The 23,532-nt window shown below is 40.7% G+C and overlaps 1 protein-coding gene across 1 annotated transcript in view; it reads left to right on the top strand.

Moving 5' to 3' along the window:
* The window catches only part of NRP1 (neuropilin 1), a 245,907-nt gene that overhangs the window by 93,758 nt on the left and 128,617 nt on the right, over positions 1-23,532 (top strand). Inside the window, exons 4-6 of the mRNA XM_077491091.1 lie at positions 3,167-3,391; positions 18,078-18,233; positions 22,517-22,683. Of these exons, the coding sequence (XP_077347217.1) occupies positions 3,167-3,391; positions 18,078-18,233; positions 22,517-22,683 (548 nt within the window). The remainder of the gene's footprint in view (positions 1-3,166; positions 3,392-18,077; positions 18,234-22,516; positions 22,684-23,532) is intronic.

The raw sequence follows: 23,532 nt of genomic DNA, 5'->3' as shown, positions 1-23,532 counted from the left end.
TGTAATATATCAGAGCTTACCCCGTATTTTTCATGGATTTTTTAAATTTTCATCTGGTGACCCTTCCAGATAACACACTTCCCATCCTGGGGTGGCAACGCTCACTCACCATACTGTATCTGTGAAGAGGCAGGGTGGTCTTCCTAAGATAAGAAGTGTTTTAAAACTACATAGCACCTCTCCCTCTCCTCTTTTCAATGTAAAAAAGGGGGGTGGGCTGTAGTCCACAGAGAGAAATGGGAACAGTGTCAATTATTTGAGGGCAGAACAGACAAAGAAGACAAGAAGTTATTGGCTTACTAAAGCTCTGGCATGATCAACAGGTGTTTTTGCACTTATCAAATAAATATAAAAAAAACTCTTATCAATTGCATATTTAACAGATCAATTTTATTGTTAAAGTTTACATAAACTTTAAAGTGTTTGAAAAGGTAAAAGCCTGATCTCAATCCAGCGCAGTGCCCATGAGCAGCAGCTCTCTCTGCTCTTTCTCTTCCCCCTGGACATGAAGGCAGTAGTGGAAGCCATTGTCTCCTGTTTCTGTCAATCATATGAGGAAAGAGTGGGGTTGGGGGGCTGAGCCGCGCTCTGTGTATGGACACTCAGAGCATGGCTCAGAAGGGAGCCCACATGAGTGCTCCCATAGGATGCGACTTCCTATGGGGGCATTCAGTAGGGGAGGGGCCAGGAGTGATGGCGGGTACCCCGGAAGAGGAGGATTGGGGCATTCATTACACAGAGCAAGATTACACAAATTAAGTATGACTTTTTTTTTTAATTACATTTACGATCACTTTAAAAGAGAAGTATAGGGGTATACCATTTTTTTCTGCAGCTGCTAGCTGATGGCAAGCACCTTTTTTCAATATAATCCTGCAGTTGAATACTTTAGTGTACAAAATAAAAAAAATAAAGCTTCAGAACAGACAAATTCACTTGGCCCATGACTACATCCCCTACCCTTCTTTGGACCATAATGTTTGGTACAGAAGTGATTAAAAAAATATTTATGGAGAGAGTAGAATTAGATGCTTGTTCTCATTTTTAAAGTACGCAAATGAACAGTTGGTGGAATACGATTGGCTGATATGCATACCACAAAATGTCCTTTATTTCTGAATAAATGATTCCCATTGACATGTATATTATTATTATTATTATTATTATTATACAGCAGTGGTCATCAACCCTGTCCTCAGGGCTCACTAACAGGCCAGAGTTTATGTATTACCTTGGAATGATGCAGACTAGAATACTGCAATCACTGAGCAGCAAATGATATCACCTGTGATGTATTTCAGTTATCTTTCAAACCTGGCCTGTTAGTGGGTCCTGAGGACAGGGTTGATGACCACTGTTATACAGAATTTGTATAGTGCCAAAAGTATATGCAGTGCTTTATAACATGAGGGCAGACAGTACAATTGCAAAATAATTTAATACAGGAGAAATCAGAGAGCTCTGTTCTTTAGAGCTTACAATCTAAGAGGGAGGGTCAAGAGATACAAAAGGTAATAACTGTGGGGGATGGGCTTATGGATCAAATAAATGTACAGTTGTATACTGGGGGCCAGATAGGTATCTCTGTAGAGGTGAGTTTTCAGGAATCATCTGAAAATAGAGTAGGAGATAGTCAGACAGATTGTGGTAGAGAGTTCCAGAGGATGGAAGAGGCTCTGTAGAAGTCTTGGAGGTGACCATGGGAGGAGATGACAAGGCAGCTCGAGAGAGCAGGGCGTCTTGAGAGGAACAAAGTGAAAGATTTGGTTGGTTTTTGAGGCTGGGTTCAGACTGCCGTGCGGAGCTCACAGTAGGGGTCCGGTGCGTCCCTGTTCACCATTTCAGGTCAGATTTTGGTCCAGATTTTGGCTGAATTTGGACCTAAAACTGACCAGAAGGTGCACAGGATTCCTGTGCAATTCGCTCCGCAGCCGTCCCAAAGTTGTGTGAACCGACTCCATTGAGAGACGGTCACAATCTCTTGACATGCTAATTGGATTTGGAGAAACCCACATCCAATTTACAATAGTGTGAACCCAGCCTCAGACTAGGTTAGTGATGTAGCTGGGGCAGAGTTGTGGATGGCTTCGTAAGCTATTGTTAGTATCTTGAATTGAATTGATTGGTTGAGTGGAAGCCAGTTGAGGAATTGCATACACAGAGCGGTTGGTAAGGTGGATGAATCCAGCAGCAGCATTCATGACAAACTCAAGGGGGGGATATCCTATGTGTGGGTAAGCCAATGAGGAGGAAACATATATGGATGTTTGTGGGGGGAAAAAAATCACAGATATACACTAAACAGATGCAGTGAAATATTAAAAAAAAATAGCTTGCAGGAAGGTTTGCAATAAATGAATCTTATCTGAAGGTGGATAACCCCTTTAAATCCTCCAAACATAAAATTTGCAATGTTGCACTAGGTTGTGTTGGTATACATAATTTATGCAACTTGACATGTTCCTGCTTTGATGTAGATAAACCAAATATATGTATAGTTTATGCATTTAAATAAGCTGTTTTATGTGAGAACTTTCTAAACCAGCTAATTCTCCCAAAGTTTGCAGAAGGTTAACATATGAACACCAATGTGAATGGACCTGTGGCCACACCGACTGTAATCGGACAGTTTATCATGCCAGCGCCCAATAGAAAACACTTTACTGTTCCACCTGTGTCAACATTGTTTAGAAACCCTGGATACGACCAAGAATTGCCTTTCACATTAACTTGGTCATAAGGCAGAGGTCACATCTGGCACAGTTAGAGGTTTTCTGCAGCACAAACGTAGAAGAAAAATTCTCCCTCTACATCGCCCACTTGTGCAGAGTCTTCTCCGTAATTCAAAAATAAATGGCTGTCAACCTCCAGCTTTAAAGATTTAAGATTCAAGGGGCTGTAATTATATCTCGAGAGATACGTCAAGATTTTTACAAGTTGAATTTTTATTGTTCCCACATGACTTAATATTTGTCACAATTCTTCTGCTTAAATTGCTAGGTACAAATGGAAATTCAGATCCGACTAGCAGGCTTTGGGAGATGTGCTAATACAAAACCCTTGTTGCTTGCAATTAGTTGTGAGAACTGTGGAAATATGAAATGAAATCCCCAGTCTCCGTAGAGAAGGTTTCAGCTAACCATGCACATTTTTTTTCTTTTTGTAGGTCCAGAATGCTCCCGCAATTTTACAGCACCCTCCGGAGTAATAAAATCTCCTGGCTACCCAGAAAAGTACCCCAATGCTATCGAATGTACGTACACTATCTTTGCACAAAAGATGTCAGAGATTATCGTGGAGTTTGAAGGATTTGAACTTGAACCGGACTCGAATAGCCCAGGCCGGGCATGCCGATATGATTACTTGGAAATATGGGATGGATTTCCTGGAGGTAGGTGACTTAACACATAACAATGTGCTAAGAATTGTAACTGTTTCTCCACAGTAACCAAGCAGATTTAGAAGTTTACTGCAGGCTTAAATTGGCCCCTGCTGCTGTCAATCACAGCCAATGAGGCAGGACGGAGCCGAGCCCTGTTCTCTGTGCCTTATGGACACACAGAGCAGGATCGGGAGCGAGCATGCATGAGTGCGCCCATAACAAGTAGATTGCTATGGGGCAATCAGCAAGGGGGGGGACACCCAGAGCGCCTGCGGGTGGGATTGAGGCTGCTTCATGCAAAACCCTTGCACGAAGCAGGTAAGTATAACATGTTTATTATTTAAAAAAAGAAATAAGACTTTAAAGCCACTTTAATGTCAAAATGTGAATAGAGTAATATCAAATAAAACTAAATATAAAAATGGTACCCTATGCGGTAAAAGCTCCCTAGGTTACTGGAATCCACATGATTAATCGAATTCCTTAAAGTGGTTCTAAAGGCTCAAGGTTTTTTAACTTAATGCAATCTATGCATAAAGGTTAAAAACCTTTTTCTGTGCAGCTCTCCCCGGCACCCCCTAATACTTGCCTGAGCCCCAACACAATCCAGCAATGTGCATGAGAGTCTTGGCTCTCTGGGGACTTTCACTCCTCACTGGCTGAGACAGAAGTGGGAGCCAATGGCACAGCCAGTGTGTGAATGGACATGCAGAGCAGCAGCTCAGGAGTCTGCTTCGGTGCCCTCATAGCAAGCTTCTTACTCTGGGGGCACTCGGCAGGTGGGAGGAGCCAGGATCACCAGCAGAGGACCCAAGAAGAAGAGGATCAAGGCTGCTCTGTGCAAAACCACTTCACAGAGCAGGTTAGTATAACATGTTTGTTTGTTTTGTTTTTTTAACAAATTGTCCTTTATATCACTTTAAGCTGGCTGATTTTAATTCAAACATCCATAGCAAAAAAAAATCTATAGAACATCCTTTTTTTTTGCCATCATTGAGTCGACTAATTTTGTTTGAAAGTCTTTAAAATATAACTAAAAGCAAAACTTTTATTTTTTTTAGTTTTGGATAGTGTGGAGAGGGATTAGAACACCTGTCAGGTTTTTATTGTTGTCTGTACCCCTGGTGGGGAAATTCACCCTCTCTATTTGTCCTGTTTACCATTATCATTGAAAGTGAATGTGAGGAAAATCACAAATTTTGGGTTGTCCCCAGAAAAGTAATAATGGGGAAATCTTCCAATGGGGACACTAGTTCTAGTGACTTGGGGGTCCCCAAAAAATTCCCTTATTTGGAGAGATTTCCTCTCACTTCCTGTTTGGCTATGGGACAGGAAGTGAAGGGAAATCTCCACAATCAGACACAGTTGGCGAAAATAAAATCTGAAAGGGGTTAGAACCCTCCCCTACTCTATACAAGAAAAAAGTTTTGCCTATACTTCTACTTTAAAATTTAGTCCACACCTGCTATATGAATGGAATCCCAGACATGTCTTATGCCGCGTACACACGACCGGACTTTCGAGCAGAAAAGGTCAGATGGAATTATTCCATCGGATTTTACGATCGCGCGTGGGCTTCATCTGATGTTTTTGTTCAAAAATTCAGACGAACCTAGAAATAGAACATGTTTTAAATCTGTGCTACGGAATCGATTTCTAATCAGGAAAACTTTTGTCTGTATGCTGGTCCGATGGACCAAATACGATGCAAGGGCAGCTATTGGCTACTGTCTATTAAACTTCCTTTTCTAGTCCCGTCGTATGTCATCACTTTCAAAACGAAACGTGTGTGGGCAAGTCTGTTCAGTCGGAACTCCGTCGGGAACACCGTCGGACCTTTTCTGCCAGAAAGACTGGCCGTGTGTATGCGGCATTAGAGGTTTCATTACAATACGTATGATTTTTCACAAACAAAAACCAAATTTACAGTTAGAATTTAGTTCACTTAAGAAGAATTTTCCATCATGCTCTCTAAAGGTTTTGCGACACTGTGGTCAAAAACAAACTCCAGTTAGACCCTATTAACGTTCAAGTTCTATCATTCAATTTTTAAATGACAGATCCATGCAAATTTTGACATTTTGGTTATGTATGGTAGTAACCTGAATGTCATGCTGGCCGCCAAAAAACTTTACAGACCATAGGTCAGTCCTCATATGTGTTGTGCGACATGGGAGGAGTGAACACAGAAACCTCTTGAAGACTCCACAATGAGATATTCCCACCAGCAATCCTACTTTATAGTGTAGATAATGAAAATAATTTTTAATTTGTAAAAGTCCATCTAGCATATTTATAAAAAAAACTTTAAATTGTGCCCGCTTGTTTGACTCAGCTCCACAATACCGCTATCTTGCTTTGGGTGTGACAGGTTTGCTTTACACTACTGCTCAGTGTCTGTGGGACTCCATGTCCGTATTATCATTCAATCGTTAGAAGTGCTTTTCAGTAAAAAAGGAATTGGAGTAGAAAGTGCTGTTTAAGCACAGCCAGTTCTAAGGGAAATTGGTGCATGAAAGTTTCCATGTAGTAGAGATGAAAGCTTGGCAAGCCCAGTGACTTCTTCAAGTGGTAATGTGCAACCAACTGTCCCTCGCAGTTCTCTGCTCGCAGCACTGAACACAAAAGGCATCTTTTCAGCACGCAGTTTTCACACTTTGGATCCAGTGGCCACGCCGGAGAACAATGCTGTCCTTTTCTTTCCTCTGCACATAATCTACATGTCAGAAAGACTTGTGTTGTAGAGCAGAGGACGTTACATAAATATTCCCCAGATATCATCTGACAGAAGTCAGATCTTTCTCAGAGATAGATGCAAGTATAGAAGCTGGTAATTAGTTGACATTTGTGAATTGTTATGTTCCTGTTCAGTTCTTGTATGATTCAACTCTATTTCATATAACTTTAAATAAAAAGCTAGGGCTGCATGTTTAAATCTTAGCTTAGTATATGATATTATCACTTTTATTATCATTTCTATCACTATATAGCTCCCAACTGTCCCCCATTTTCTGAACCAAATCTCTCCTTACTTCTCAAATGTCCCTAGATTAGGCCTGATGTAGGAACCCATATTTAATTGATGTTAACCACTTACCGTCCGCCATATAGCAGAATGGCGGCGGCAAAGTTTTTGTGATAACCTGACTTCATTCAACGTGATCAGGATAACACAGCCATCGTGCGCCCACAGGGGCGTGCAGCGTGGCGATTGGAGGTGCTGTGTGTCAGTCTGACACACCGCAACTCCGATCTAGGTATGAGGCCTCTGACAGAGGCTTCTTACCACATGATCAACTGTGACCAATCACAGCTGATGATCGCGTCAACCAGGAAGCGCTGGTAAACTGCTTTCCTTGGTTCACGCTGACAAGGAGAGCCTTATTTAAGATTAAAAAACAAGTGTTGAAGTGGTGGCAGTATCTCATGTAGAGCCTGTACATTGGCTCTAGACTAGATCCATCACAGATCACTTTTCAGAGCTTGCTGCCCATGTAAAAAAGAAGCCTAACATGGGCTCTGTACATGTGGGCATCATAGCTGCCTCATAGCCCAACTATAGTGAGCTGTACCCTAATCACTTGTATTCATCAGCCCACATATGGCCAACCCAACATAAACAAGGCAAGTGCTGTAAATTACAGAAATCACATGCATCCTGCTTGTTCCCCAGATGAAATTCATTTTTTTTTTTCTTCATGCAAAATATGTTTTTTTTCTTTTGGGCCAGACATTCAGTGCTGCCGTCTGTGGCAGCTAATGACATTTCTCACCTCTGCAGAGCAATATATTACAGCCAAGAACATTTCCTTCCCTGAACATAGACGGAGATCTTACATGTTAATTAGTTCTCAGAATAATAGAAAACCAATGTGTTATATAGCTGAAGTTTGCATGGTAACAGGGATGTGAGAAACTGTATCAACTTTAAATAATATTAATGAAATCTGCAGAACGGCGCTGACAGAAGCAATCTGCTCAGGACTGCTACAAGATTTCTATTTTCTAAAGCCAGATTTAATCCTATAAGTCACAGATCTATATCTTACCTCTAGAGAACTTCCTAATCACGCAAGTGTTTCATTTTTCCATTTGGTGTTGGTGCTTATGTGGATTTTTCTACAAGATGTGTGGTCTTCTAATTAGCTGTGAATCATGGACCTGGGTGGAGCGGAAGGCAGGAGACCTCTCATCACTTTTATTTGTACTTGTTAAAGAGAAATATCCAAACACCATTTGCTTCGCTGAGGGCCCAATCATACTACTGTGGTTAAAGCAGAACTCCTAATTTAAAGCAAAATTAAAAAATATATATGCTATATGCTCAAAAAAAATGTAAAAAAGCAGCATTTTGCAGCAATACTTACCACTTTCCAGGCGTTGTCCCCTGAAGATATTCTGATTTGTACAACTGCTTTTCGAGGTTGAATGCCATTCAAGCCACTTCCTGTGAGCCCAGGCTGTCATGGACACACCCTCTAGGCATACCTCTCAACTTTTTAAGATGGGAATGAGGGACACCTATCAGCAAAAGTATGCAGGCATAGCAATTGTACAAAAAAACAAGATTGGTTTAACAAACAAGTGCTTTTTTTACCACTACTATTCCTTTATATTGGCTTTTGGAATTTACAAATGCAGCAATTAAGAAATCAGATGAAAGGTTTAGCTCTGGAAAACACTTTTTGATAGATAAAAAGTGCATCACTTGCTTTTGGGTGCTTTAGGTGCAACATATTAACTGGTACTTTAAAGGCATAGATTAGAACATTTACAAGAAAACAGGTAAGGGGTATCTGTAGATAAAAACAAGCCAAAATTGAATTGTGTCCTTGCTATAGGTGTAGGTGTATGTTTGTGCCTCAAGCAGTCTGACTAGGAAACTACTAGCACGTTGCTAAGGATGTTGCTAAGAGACACCTATCTGTTACTGTTCACCTCTACCATCACAGGAGAGAGCAATGTCTCTGATTCAAACCCCCTCACATGTACTTTCTCTCCCGTGGTACAGTAGCTCTGAGCTCAGAATTTGAGAGTATGCTCCTGTGATGGTGGTGTAACAGCGAGGCGTAATGGCCTACACCTTTAGCAAGGGAAGTATTCAACTTCCGTCAAAGCTGCACAGCCCTAATCTGCATAGGCATTTCTTTGGCAAAAGCAAATTAACCCTTTTTTGCTTATAGAGCAGATATTCCCAAAACAATGCATTTTTTTAGATTTATCTGATGTGTGGCAACACAAATAGAATACAGGTGTCACCTAACTGCATTAGGTGGATGGAAAAGGAAGGCATAGGTATGGGTTTTTATATGTCAGAAGGAACAAGTGCTTTAGTACATTTAATCAATATTTTTGTTTTGCTACATTTCCTTGCAGTCATACTTTGGTATAGGCAATCAAATCCCTGCCTTCTATCGCAGGCCATGGCAGTACATGTTCTTCCACAGGAACAGGAAAGCCACAGGTTGCCCAAGTCTGTTGAAAATTACGAGGAGAACGATTGTGCCCAGGCGTCTGGTGTTCTCATTTGAATAAAAATCCTTTTTCTCAGATCGGCAGAGTATTATTTCACACGCGCAGCTGTGGGTCTATTGCTACAGCCGTCTTCAGCAGGCAAGTTTGATTAAAGTTTCTCACCTCTCCGTGGAGCCGGAACACATCACTGGTTTGCCACTCACACGTCCCGGAGTGGGAAACAAGTAGCCACTGTTGTACCAGCAAATTCAATCTCACAAATGGAACATGGAGTAATGTCTTGTAACACAAAAAAATCCTAAATAGGGCACAGACACACACATCAACACTCCCGTATGTATAAATACTCTTGATATTGTTATACACAGTATATTATATGTATATAGCGTGAATGTTAAACATACAAACAAACATACTTTTAAAGATACAATTGTCAAAATGTTTAAAAGAGAAGTATGGCAATTCAGTTTTCTTGAGATTCATACTTACCTATGTGGATGCAGCATCAAACCGATGCTGCATCTGTCCCCCGCCGTCACTGCACTGAGAACCGAGCGATCGAACACCGGCGATGGCTTGGTTTTAACAGATTCCCGAGAGAAGAGTTGCTGACTATCAGTCAGAGTCTCTTCTCTCTGCTTCTCCACGCTTACTGGATCGCTGAGCTGTGGAGGGGCAGGGAGAGGCCTTCTCAGAGACTCACTGAACATGCTGAGACTGCCATCAATCAAGGCAGCGGGTAGCCATTGGGCTTCTTTAAGCCACCCAACAGCCTTTGCACACGTGTATCACTTCCTGATACATGGAAATTTCCAACTGAATCTTGGCTCAAGTGTAATGACATCATCGCCACCTTCAATGTTATTAATATGCATCAAAGATTGCCAAGGTAGTGCTGCTGCTTTTAGCATTAGAATCATTGCAGCTTGTATTGATGCTGAACCAGTGTCATTCAATCTTTGAACAGGGCCAAGGCTACAACCTTCGCTGAGCTTTTTTAAGCCACCCAATGGCCATTGTACACACATATCACTTCCTGATGCATATAGGCTCTTAACTGCATCGTGGCTCCAATGTAATGATATCTTCACCACCTGTAATCGTGGATTGCCAAAGGCATGCTGCTGCTCTCAGCATTAGAGTCAGTGCAGCTTGTATTGATGCTGAACTAATATCAATCAATCCTTGAGCAATGCTAGGGCTACAACCTCCATTGGGCTTCTTTAGACCACCCAGTGACCTTAGCACACATTCTGATACATGAAGGCTCCCAACTGCATCTTGGTTTCTGTGTAATGACATTACCACCACTGTCAATGGCCTTATCATGCTTTGTGGATTGTCGGGGGTTTGCTGCTGCTTTCAGTCTTAGCATCATTGCATCTTGTTTTGATGCAGAACCAATGTCAATCAATCAACTATTAAGCCATGATATCACTGAGCTATGAATACAAATAAACAGTTTTACCGCACAAAACAGCAGCCTGTATTGGGTGGTCACCCGTGGTTTGATATTGAGCAGTTTACAATTATTTCTGCTTTCTTCTAAAAATCTTTAGTGCCCATTAAGTTCCTTTTGTGTATAAAATGATAAGATCCAAACACAAAAGAACAGCTTAAGAGTATGGTTTGATATGAAGATAATCATCACATTTTTTTTCCCTCCGCGCCTCCAGCTCTCCTGCCTTTAAGGAACGTGTCAGTGATACTGAGAGTGAAAAGTAATTTAGAAGAGTGTGCATACAGTTTCAGAACTATTGCCTTGGCAAGCCATCAATGCTTAAGTCAATAAAATAAACACACTTTTGAATGAAGGCACTGAAAGCACTGTCTTCCAATAGATGTTAATGCCACTGCAAATTAAACACTCTATTAATCTCTTTTATCTCAACTTCTTCTGCTTCCTGTCTAACTTCGCTGTCATTGCAACTTACAGCTGGAAAAGTAATGTGTATATAGAAATGATGGAATGGAGCCTGTTAGAGAACAGACCAATCCAAGAGGGAGAAGAGAATAAAAAGAACTATAAACAACTTAATAAAACAATATTTCACCAGTAAGGAGCTTGTAAGGCAATTACAAAGCAATCTCCAAAAGATTTATCTGCATTGTATGGAAAACTGAGCAATCTATTGCAGGCAATTATTTCCTTCTTTTGTGATTACCATTTACATGTAAAAGTTTTTAATATATGTATTCGTATTGGTCTCATATCTTTGCCTTTAGAATTTATAATACTTAACATCCTTTAATATACTGTGACATTGTGGGTAACACAAATATCGTAAATACCTTAAAATGAACCTATGTTTGCCTATGCAAGACAAAGTAACAGGTTCACTTATATTTAGCCGTCCCCAACAACCTTATGGCTCCATTCACCTGCCAAGAGCTGTCTTAGCCCACGTACACACGGTCGGAGATTTTGCCAACCAAATCCGTCAGATTTTGCCCGTCGGATTTAGTCCGACGGATTGTGTCCAAAACTGTTGCATACACACGGTCGGGCCAAGTTGGCGAAAAATCCGATCTTTCAGAACGTGATGACGTAATTTCGTTACGATGGGACTACATTCAGGCTAGTAGCCAATAGCTTTAATGTAGGAATTTGATCTGAGCATGCGTGGCACTTGGTCCGATGAAAATGCTCTACACATGATCGGATTAGGTCCGTCCGGCCCAGTTGGTCGGGAAATCTTTCCAACATGTTGGAAAATTGGGTCGGACGGAGATTCGGACGGAATCAGTCTGATGCATACCACACACAGTCGGATTATCTGACGACACGGTCCGATAAGACTCATTCCGACAGATTCTCCGACCGTGTGTACAAGGGCTTAGAGCCACTGCACCAATGGCTTAAACAGGACTATGGACATAACTTATTGGCCATCTTTTATCACGTGCTCCTCAATACTTGGAAGTACCAGTTATCTGCTCCTCAATACTTGGAAGCCCCAGTTACCTGCTCCTCAATACTTGGAAGCACCTGTTATCTGCTCCTCAATACTTGGAAGCACCTGTTATCTGCTACTCAATACTATTATTACTACTAATATTTTCCTCAACCCCTGGCGCTGAACCTAGTAGGTAGGGAGTGATATGCTAGAGGGAAGATGTTAGCAAACCTATTGTATCCCTGAATGGGAAATGCACAGGTTTGCATCAATAAGACTCTGTCATCTTATAAAAAAAAGGTGTACGGAAAATAAATATTTTAATGCTGACCTGTCCCACTGCTCATGTCACTATTCTAAGCTGTATTTAAGAGATTGCATTGCCTAAAGAATTTCTTGTGTCTCACACTTTGAGGAGTGTTAGATACTTGGTCCCCCTCTCCGTTCTGAGGTTCCTTCCACTGACCCCTACAGAACACAGTGATGACAGAAGGACTGACAGAGGGAACCACAGTGCTCAGCAGGGGACCAGGAATCTGACATACTCAAAATAGTGCCAGATGCTGAAGATACCTCAGGCAGCAGAATTTCTTGAATTCGGTGGAGAATAGTGGCATGGGACATGAAAGGTTTAAAATACTTTTTTTCCATACAGCTTTTTTTTTTAAAAAAGAAAAAATTAGTTGATGGTAGTGTTGCTTTTAAGTAGACCTATAGCAATTAATAGGTCATTTCATTTAGTAAATACTAATAATTCCTGCAGAAAAAATATTGTTCATGACTTCCTCCCATGGCCATACATGTGACCAATTGAAGGCATTGGTCATGTGATCTCTGCCAATGGTACCTGAGAATCTGCTGTTCAGACTGAGACAGTCAATGTGCTTCTCTGCCTATGTCGTGATCCTCTGCTTCAGCAGAGACCCAGTGCCCTTTGTTGTAAGTGTGATAGTTTAGCAATAAAGTTGACACAGATTTTGCCATATAGCCTTTACCTTTACTGCTCCAAGGGCATAACTATTCCCAGAGCATACCATGTGACTAGTGTTGCTAAACAGCAGTAAGGCCCAAGGCTGAAAAATGATGTAGCAATGCAGCAGGTATAACATTTGGAAAACAACTATCGAAGGAGTGAATAAATATAGTTTGTAATCCTCAAATATATTGCTAGGTAATAAGTTTGATGGCAGTAGTAGTTATGGCAACACTTAATACAGTATGCATTGTAATGATACCATTTCTAAAATTATAAGTAATCGTATTCAATTTGTGGATAATGTTGCTGTTGATACTTTAACCTTTTGTTTCAAACGGACCATGAGTGAAATGTACTTAACACGAGAAGCTAATTGATTTGTTCCTAAGGCACTGTTTGGCTGTAACACATTTTTATATTGAAATGTATAAAACCTGAAGGCTGTCGGACAGAGAGGACAGTAATTACAGTAGCAAAGAAGCACTAATAATGGATGTTTTCTTTTAAATCTTCTAACCCTCCTAGGCAGTCATTGGACACCAACACATGCAATAATTGTCTGCTGTGTGACTTGAGGGATCTAATAAGTTTGTTAGGTTAATGATGACACACATGATGTTATTCAATCTAATTTGTATTGATAATGCAGTTTTTGCATTAACTGTGCATTTCTCCTGACACCTACCACACACAACCCCTTGATTTTTTATTTAATCACTTTTTAAAACAATGAAAAAAAATCAATTACCACCGATGAATATACATTAAACCCTTAGGCTGGATTCACACCTATGCTTTTTTAGTGCTTTTTGCATTTTGCAGATTTGCACTACAGTCCATGTACCATGGTTTCCTATGGAAGACGTTTTGTAGTACAAATCAGCAAAATGCAAAAAGCACTAAAAATGCATAGGTGTGAATCCAGCCTTAGGCTTGATTCACACGAATGCGTTTTTTTTTTATGCATTTTGCATTTTGCAGAAATGCAGGGAAATTTTTTAACATGGGTTCCTATGGAACATGTTCACATCAATGCATTTTTGTGCCTCTGCATTTTTGGAAAGGATCGGGGACTTTTTTTCATGCAAAATGCAGCATTTTGCATCTAATAGAAGTCAATGGACCTGCATCCAAAATGCAAGTACCGTGTTTTAACCACGTTTTTACAGTGTTTTTGCCATGTTTTTGCCGCGATTTGCGTTTTGCGTTTTTTTTTTCATTTTTTTACACTGCATATAGCTGGTTGCTAAGCAACCACACTGTACAAAATAAAAAAATGCAAAACGCGGCAAAAGTATGGTTAAAACGTATGTCCAAAAACGCGGCAAGCACCGTAAAAAGCACTGCAGAAACGCTCAAAAGCACATGCATAGATGTGAATTGAGCCTGAGGCTGGATTCACACCTATGCAGTTTTAGTGCTTTTTGCATTTTGCAGATTTGCATTACAGTCCATTTAACATGTTTTTCTATGGAACATGTTCTGTAATGCAAATCTTCAAAATGCAAAAAGCACTAAAACTGTATAGGTGTGAATCCAGCCTAAAGTGTTACTAAAACCACAACAGTAAAATCAGTCTGTATATGCAGAATAGTATGCTTGTTATACCCACTGTGGAAATTAGGGGGTTAATTGTCTGCATTGTGTAAAAAGCCTGTTTTATCCTGTATGCATAGATCCTTCCCCTCCCTGCAATGTCTACCTTGGAAAGACCAGGCAAGGTAGTCAACCTCAACCTTCACATGCTCAGTTGTGTCTTTTATGCTGGAGAGAACAGTTACTTGTTCTTAGAGATAATCAGGTCACATGATATTGGCATCACACATGTGGGGGTGTATGCGGGTTGCAGTGAGAAGATCTCCACCTCCTGAACTCTCAGTACAGGAGAAGCTGTGCAGTTTATTATGTAACCATGGTACACATATACATCTCAAGTCTCCCATAGGTGTGGGAGTCTCCCACATTTCTCCCGCACACCCGCAAGCGACTCGCGATCTGCCGGGAATGATCGGTTCGGCGGGGAACAGCTGTGAACACCAATCTCCTTGGCATTGATTTTTAGCTGACAGTCGCTTCTCCTTCTCTCCCTCCTGTGGCTGTCAGTTAAAAAGCTATACAGGGAGATCGGTGTTCACAGCTGTCCCTCCTGCTGCACCGATCATTCCTGGCTGTTCGGTGTGCTCCTCCCCCAGCCCCCTCCGTGTCCTTCTCCGCCCCCCGTGTTCTCTTCCGCCCCTCCTGTCTTCCTCCTCTGCCCCCCCCCCACCCCCTGCAGCTGGCTCCCCTCCTCTCCTCTTCCGTCGGCTGTGGGGGGGGGGGGGACTGTCAGGAATAGGACACTGAGCGAGATCGCTCCTGTGTCCTGTGATAACTGAGCAGAGTAAACTGTGACATAAGGACTTCATGTGATTTTTAGCCCATTCAAATCGCTCCTCGTTGAATCGCATGTGAATTGCACAGGAATGCAGTGCACATTCTGTCTGATTCATAGGTGATTTCTATTTGACATTTGGGCTAAGAGGTAGGCAAAAAAAGAAATAATAAAGTGATAGGCAACATTGTCCAATCTTAAGCTAAAGTAGCATCTGAGTTTCTGTTGAACATACAGTTTAGTATTCAGGCCAAGAACATTTGGCAGACATGGGGCAAAAATTGTTTCCCCAAGGCAATAGCTAAGTGAATCATTGCATGGTGGATTTCTGAGCAAGAATAGTATTTTGTATTGAAATGTTGCACCTTTTTTGGATCGTATTTGTAAGCTATTGCAGTCGTACCTATACTGTCTAACAAATAATAAGTTTAGAAGGAATATAATAGGCTAATCTTATCTAATACCATAACATTCATTTGAAATCAACCTGCAGGTTATTTTTTAGTCCAATCAGCAGACCGGGCACCTGTACAGCTAGCAACACATTCCCTAAAGCAGCACCTAATCTGCTTAGTGAAGAATTCATTTCTAAACAGAGCATTAGTGTGTTATGGTTGATTATTTTTGCAGCTATTATAGAGCTCGGTGTTTAGGCCAGGCAGTAAACCTGGCTTACACGTGACCAAAATTAGATTCCCTGAGACGCTGCTTAGGCTACCTACTTGCAAACGAGTCCCTTAGTGAAACGGTTCTAGACTTTCAATGAGCCTAATAAGATTGGTTACGGGCATAAATACTGACCACATCAACCTGTCTTTTGTATTGCTTAATCTGCAGACAGACCGTCATGCAAATAGATTCTCCATTTGTACATCTATATTGATCTGTAATGAATTCATGTCTGTAGTTTTGTTTTTTCCCTGACTTGACAATATACAGGCTTTCTCCATAGAGGCTCTTGATAGACAGGAAAGAGATAGGTCGTATAAATATATGCATATAATTAGCTACCGAGAGATAAGCCAAGTATAATTACTTCCTCTCATCCACTGTTGACTAGACATTTGGGCAGCGGTTGTTAATTATAAGCGTTAATAATAGATTTGCGAGGATGATTTGCCACAGTTCATAGATTTAATAGGTCTAACAAAATTAGGAAATATTTTGTTGCTAGTAAATATGTAATAATAGATCCATTAGAGAAATTCAGCCTAAGCGCTCCTTTTTGACAGTAGGAAACTTATGCTATTATAAGCGATAATTACAGGCTTGCTGGATGTATTAAAATATAGTGAAAGAAATTGATGTTTCTCTTATATGTAAGCGTGATTAATACTTTCTGCCTTATCCCGCGTTCTGACGATCAATATTGCATTAGCTTGTCTAGGAATCCCTGTGCGAACAAATTCAATACTTCTTTGTATTGTGTTGGCCCATCAGTTTCTGAATGTACAGTGTTCACAGAGACAGAAAGCAAAGATCTGAGATGTCCAGGGGGCAAAATCCAGACAATCTAAATGTAGACGTCCCAAATAAGTCCTTTAGAATTATAAGACATGAACAGACTCTTCAATCACAGCTTCCAGATGAACAATGTCCCTCTTGTTCCATTTTCAATGCTTGACTTGTTTATATGTCAAAGAAGGCACCTGAGTTCAATGGGTGCCCTTTATTGTTTAAGTGGTTTCCAGCCTATTTTTATGGTGGCACCAGAATGTTTTTCTTCCAGTGGAAAATAAATACTTTCCGTTAAAGAAATTGAAGTCTAGCTTTTGGAAATTTCATTCTTCTTCTTAACAATTGAGGAGACCTTAAAGAAGGTGGTGGACGTGGGAAGGGGTAGAGTCTGCAAAAAGATCTTCCCTAGTAACTAAACTATGCTTTGATTCCAGGTCACATGACTAAGGCCTAGCAGGAGATTACGTGGACCATAGCAGCTCTAGAAGATTTGTGTTTTAGAATGTTCATTCAATTTTCTAATAGTTAGTGGGGTCAAAACCATGTTTGCATTTGAGAGCATTGATGAAAAAATTCAAAGGTGCAAGAAAGAATTTTTTTTTCTTGAATGAATGATATTCTAACAATGAATGTAGAAGGAAGGTCGCAGGTGGTCCTGTTATTTTAATGTAGTGTAAAAAAAAAAAAAGGAAAAAAAGTTGAGTTCCTGCCTATAGTGGCACCTGCTTTAGGATACTAGTTTGGCTGTGAATAGCAATTTCTGCATTGCTATGTACTAGCAAAACAGCCTGTTACTGAGCAATTTATAACTAAATCATGAACAGGGAAAGCTTGTAGCAGGTATTTCGCCATTGTAGATGTTCTGCAAATACATCTGCAGACAGTCAATTCTATCTAGGATCCTTCAAGTTAGAAAATAAAAGCTTTCATTTGGTTACAATGGTTAACTGTTTTGTTTTGCAACTGTTTTTCAGATGCAGAGGTATGACAGTTAGCCAGATGGATAGATTTGTTTGCGTGTCTATTTAGAGCCTAAAGCCGGGTACACACGGGATGAATGTCGGGAGACATTTGCCGATTAAAAAACAACAGGCCAACATTCGGCCCGTGTGTATGTCAGTCTGTCCAACAGAGTTGGCTGGCTTCTATCTTCCAAGCATGCTGGAAAACCAGCAGCCAACTGATGCCCAATCAGCACTCACAGCCAATGGCAGAGAGCAATGATTGGAGTGTTCTCATGTTTGGGGCTGTCCCTCTGTCAGAACACAGCAGCTCAGCGGGGGAAATCAATGTACTAACTTTGCATAGTGAGAACAGCGGCTCCGACTAGATCGGTCAGTTTTCTTTTTCATTTAACCCGCTGAGTTTAAATATGACTGTTGGTTCAGGAAGTGAAAAGAGTAAATAGACCATTATATGCAACTCGGGATTTTCTCAACTATTTTTAATGATCACCTAGCATTTCCATCTTTACTAAGTTCTTTTTTTCTTTTCCTTTTTTTCTGTTTTTTTTTACAGTGGGGCCTTACATTGGACGTTACTGTGGACAGAACACGCCAGGACGTATTCGTTCCTCAACTGGAATCCTAACGATGATTTTTCACACAGACAATGCTATAGCCAAAGAAGGATTTTCTGCGAACTACACCGTGTTACAGAGCAATGCAGAGGAAGGTTGGTAACTATGGAGATTGTTATGTATTCTCATACCCCTCCAGTCACATAAAACATTCAGAAACTTCTAAATAAATTAGATCTCCTCAAGAATAGAATAATGTTTCTGTATAACAAGATGTAACTTTTCTCTTCTTCATTTGAACACATATGTATACAAACTGGAGGAAAGCCTTGTTCATAGTGATTAATCAGGTAGATGGTTTATCTTTCGCAGAAAAAGAAATATGAAAGCTGATTGGCTGTTATGGGTGTCTGCTACACTTTTATGGACACTCTTCTCTTTTTAAAGGTTGTCACCTCTAGCTGGCTTGCAAATGTATTTAGTTTTCCTTTGCAAGGTTCTTAACAGTATATCAAGCAACTTTTTTTAATTTGTCACTGTTCGACATAAAATAAAATAGAAAGATGGCATAGAAAAATCAATCAGTCAGCTAACTAGGCTGCATTTACCAGGTTGTAGGTTGGTGCTTAGGACTGCAGCACCAATTATAATACATGCATTTGTTTACCTTTTTATTTTTGTGTTGGTTGCCACATCTAGACATGTGAGTAAGCCCAGGATTATAACCTAAAAATAGGAGAGAGGCTGAGAGGAGTCATAGGGATCTCAGAAGCTATAGAAAAGTGTAGCCACTTTATTTTCTCTATGCAAGTTAATTGGTGTTCGTCCCACACAGTCCATTCCCATCCATAGCATTGTCATTTCATATACATCTAGAAATATTATAAAATAGTTTTGTTCTATATAACATTTTAATAGATAGCAGGGTTAGAGACCTGATTCATTTACAGTAAATGCAGATGGTCCACAGGTTGTGGGCCATAGCCAATCCCCCCCGGGCCATACCCAACCTTCTTATCTGTTTCCTATCATAGGAAAAGGTTGGAGGTACAACATTGCCGCCTGTTCTTTTCTTGTGCATGTCACAGAGGCACAACCCACAGAACTGTTATAATCAAAGTAGATCACTGAAGATCTATACAAGTGGTGGTCTTTGGTTACAGACTTTGAACAAGCACATACTCTATTTAGTCTTGGGCTTATTTTTATTTTTTTCTTGCCACCTACATAAAGTAATAGGCACGTCTACTGGGAATACCATTCAGACAATAAAGAGTTCTCCGTAAAATAGACATTTCAATTGTAAAGTGCTGGTAAACTATTGGCACTACATAAATCCTGTATAATATTAATTTTCCGAGTTACAAATGTTTTTTGGTCCTTAGGAATGCTTAGTGAAGAACAACTGGAACAAATTAAGCACCCATTTGCAGTTCCGTTCCATTGTCAGGAAAGAGCAATGTTCTGACCTTCTCGTAGTAGGCTGGGTTAGAATCCATAATAAGTATAATACTAAGCCAGTTAAACTTCAAAGCATTCACATGTGACCCCAATTACCTGGACAACAGCATCATATATTATTTAAAGCCAGTGGCAGGAAGATGGTGTCATGCTTGACAGTCCTAAAATCCACAAATAGATAATATTTGTCATGAAGATGTATTTAAATAACCGGTGACATATGTACATAATGTTAAACCACATGTCAAGGCAAAATAACAAAAAAATAAAAAACATATACAGTATATCTCTCCAACACATGCACAGTTTCCCAGGTTTTATTCATTTAAAGACCCAAAATACCTGTTTACCTGAACTACACTCACCTTTTAAACCCTACCGTGGACTGACAATACACCACATTTTTGTTGAGTGTTGTCAGCCCGCTCACTGTCTTTGGCTAATCTACTCAAACCACTCCCCTCTCATCTCTACTAGGCATGGTCGAACACTTCAGCCCCAGCATAAATTCGGGCCGAACTTACGTTGTTCGGTCGTTTGGCGAACAGCTGAACAAATGGGTCATCGACCGTTTGTTCGGCTCCCCGAACTGACCACAATGCATTGCAGCGCTAAACAGTGCATTGCAAGCCCTGATTGGCAGAAGCAGTGAAAGCTTCAGCCAATCAGGGCACAGAGTACTGTCAGAGTCATGATTGGACACTGTCATCATGACTTTATCCAATCATGGCTCATTTCCGCCAACAGTATAAAAGTATTCTTTCAATGGCAGTCATTTTCAGTGTGATTTTGATGTGGAGAGAGATAGAACAGGGCTCTGTTCAGTGCTATCAGTTAGTTAGTGTGCTATACTGTGCTATTTTGCTTCAATTGTCAGTGCAGAATATTAGTTTAGTATCAGTCTAGGGATAGGGTGAGTGTAGTGAGGAGGACCATTATTCAGCTTTGCATAGTGTGCAGCTAGAGTAGGGACAGCTCAGATAGTTTCAGTGTAGTGTAGTGAGGCCGTGTCAGTAATCTTGACATTAGTGTATAGCTAGAGTAGGGACAGTTCAGATAGCGTCAGTGTAGTGACAGTTGAACAATGTCTATTTGATTGCATTACTGCCAGTTTAACGCCATTTACTTCTGTGTGCTTACTGCCAGTTTAACGCCATTTACTTCTGTGTGCGTTACTGGCAGCTTAATGCCATATAGTTTTGTGTGCGTTACTGACAGTTTAACACCATATTGTTGTGTGTGCATTACTGCCAGTTTAACTCCATATTGTTTTGTGTGCGTTACTGCCAGTTTAACGCCATATAGTTTTGCGTGCGTTACGGCCAGTTTAATGCCATATAGTTCTGTGTACGTTGCTGCCAGTTTAACGCCATATAGTTTTGTGCATTACTGACAGTTTAATGCCATTTACTTCTGTGTGCGTTACTGCCAGTTTAACGCCATATAGTTTTGCGTGCGTTACTGCCAGTTTAACGCCATATAGTTTTGTGTGTTACTGCCAGTTTAACACCATATTGTTTTGGGTGCGTGCTTTCAGAACGGGCATTCAGTGCTGCAGGAGGTTACTGATCATAGAATGCGTCTATCCACGGACTCCGTGGACTGTTTGACTTTAATAAAAATTAATCAGTCTTGGATTACCAGCTATGAATCCCCTGATGCCGATGTCACGGATTAAGTCTTTTTGGGGTGTGGAATCTCTGCAGGAAATCGAGGCTGCCTAGCTTTGAGGGTGTTCAATAATTTCTTCTGGAAGAATGTTTTTGGTATAGGTTTCATGGGCACAATTAAAACCCAAAGACCAATTTTTCAGCACCTGTTTGGCAGGTGCATATCATTTACATTTTTTACAGCAAGGACAATTCTTGCTTTCATCAAGAGTACCTCTATAGGGTTGCGGTGGGAAGGTGCCACCAACACCCAAAGTCCAATTTTTCTACACCTGTTTGATAGGTGCATATCATTGCAATTTTTTACAGCAAGGCCAATTCGTGCTTTCATCAAGAGTACCTCTATAGGGTTACGGTGGGAAGGCGCCACTGACACCCAAAGACCAATTTTTATGCACCCGTTACTTCTATCCAAAGTAAAAGTGACACCAGAAGGTATTCAAAAAATATCTAATATTGTTCCCAGTGCACTACTTTGTGGCCTCATCATACACACTGGCTCCCCAGCTGTTGCTGAGCAAAATAAAGGCAGCTTGCAGGGAAAATTTAATTTTTTTGGCTTTATAAATGCAACAATTGCTGCAGAAGATCCTAGACATGGTGCAGAACATGCTCCCCCCCCCCCCCCCCCCCCCCGGGCACTATATTAGAAGGAATTTTTCATTTTTATGCTTTTACTTTAAAAATCAAAAAAACACTGCTTAATTAAAAATTAAGTTTTTCACAAAAAAGTTTTATTGATACATATCCCCCAGGGCAGGACCCGGACCCCTATAACCATTGTATGCCCAATTACTTGAATATAAGCCTCCAAAATGGGAACTTTAGATTTTTGACGTTCGGGTCCTATTGACTTTAATGGTGTTCATTATTTGGGTCCGAACTTTCCCGGAGTTCCAAAGTTCTGGTGCGGACCAAAGAGGGGTCCATTCAGCCCATCCCTAATCTCTACTACATAAATGCTAATTATTCTTTTGTCTAAGATAAAAACTAGGAGGGCTCTTTTAGATGTCATAGAAAGTGTGCAGGGGACACAGGACAGCTATGATTTTTTTTTTTTTTTGCACATATACATTGCAAACTGATACAGAAAAATGCTTCCAATGGTCTATTAAACAGACTGAAAGGTATAAAATAAGAGAAGTTTAAATGTTCATTGTTCATTGATTTACATGTACTTCAAGTAAAAAGTTCCATTACAAATTTTGTGAAAAACAAGGGCATTAGTGTAAGCCCTGCAGACCATTCTCATGTTGTAGTGCCTAGTTTAACACTAAGAAGCTAATTATTTGCTGTTTTGTATTTAGATTTTGAGTGTAGAGAACCTCTTGGAATGGAATCTGGGGAGATCACATCAGATCAAATCACTGTATCCTCACAGTACAGCACCAACTGGTCTGCAGAAAGATCTCGATTGAACTATGTTGAGAATGGCTGGACACCTGGTGAAGACACTGTTAAAGAGTGGGTACAGGTATGTAGCAACTCTGTAAATGATGAACTGTAAGGTGTGAACTTATTTCTTTAATTGAAGACAGACATACATTTTACATACAACCTTTTGCCGGTCTAAAGCAGAGTTCCGCCAATTTTTTTTTTTTTAAAGTCAGCAGCTACAAATACTTAGCAGCTGCTGACTTTTAAAATATGGACACTTACTTGTCCAGGGCGCCCGCGATGTCGGCACCCAAAACCGATCTGTCCATCGGCTCTCAGGTGCTGAGAGCCATCTTCGCTGAGGGAAGATTTTCTGGTTCCCTACTGCGCATGCGTGACTCACACTGCTCATTCCCACTGGTCCCTGCTGTCTTCTGGGACCTGTGTGTCTCCCAGAAGACAGCGGGGGGGAAGGGAACTGGCGTAGATACCCTCGGGTGGCATGGGTATCTATGCCCCGAAGTGGGAGCAAAATACCTGTATTAGACAGGTATTTGCTCCCCCCTGAAAATGTGACACGGGGGGGATTCTGAAAAGCGGAAGTTCCGTTTTTGGGTGGAACTCCACTTTAAAGGATCAGTCCACTCAAAACTGATGGAATCTTCAAAATAAGCGTTGCTACAAGCCCAGGTACTGATAGGCCAGGCTGCAAGGTAGTCAGGTGTTGGTCCCAAAAGAGCTTGTCCTCACTTGATAAAATCACCATGAGTACACAGCAGAGACACACACTGATAATGTAACCATTTAAGTCTTCTATTTGGCCAAAGCTGGCTTCCCAAAGAGGGGCATGGCCGACGAGCAGTGACAGGGAAACTGTGTTTTGGCCAAATAAAGACTCCATGCACACTGGCATAAAAAACCTTGCTCAATGTTATCCTACGTGTCC

This window comes from Lithobates pipiens, unplaced genomic scaffold, assembly GCF_037356315.1.
Source record: "Lithobates pipiens isolate NorthernLeopardFrog02 unplaced genomic scaffold, aLitPip1_a1.2 Scaffold_19, whole genome shotgun sequence".
NCBI lineage: Eukaryota > Metazoa > Chordata > Amphibia > Anura > Ranidae > Lithobates > Lithobates pipiens.
This window is presented reverse-complemented; position numbering and strand designations above follow the sequence as displayed.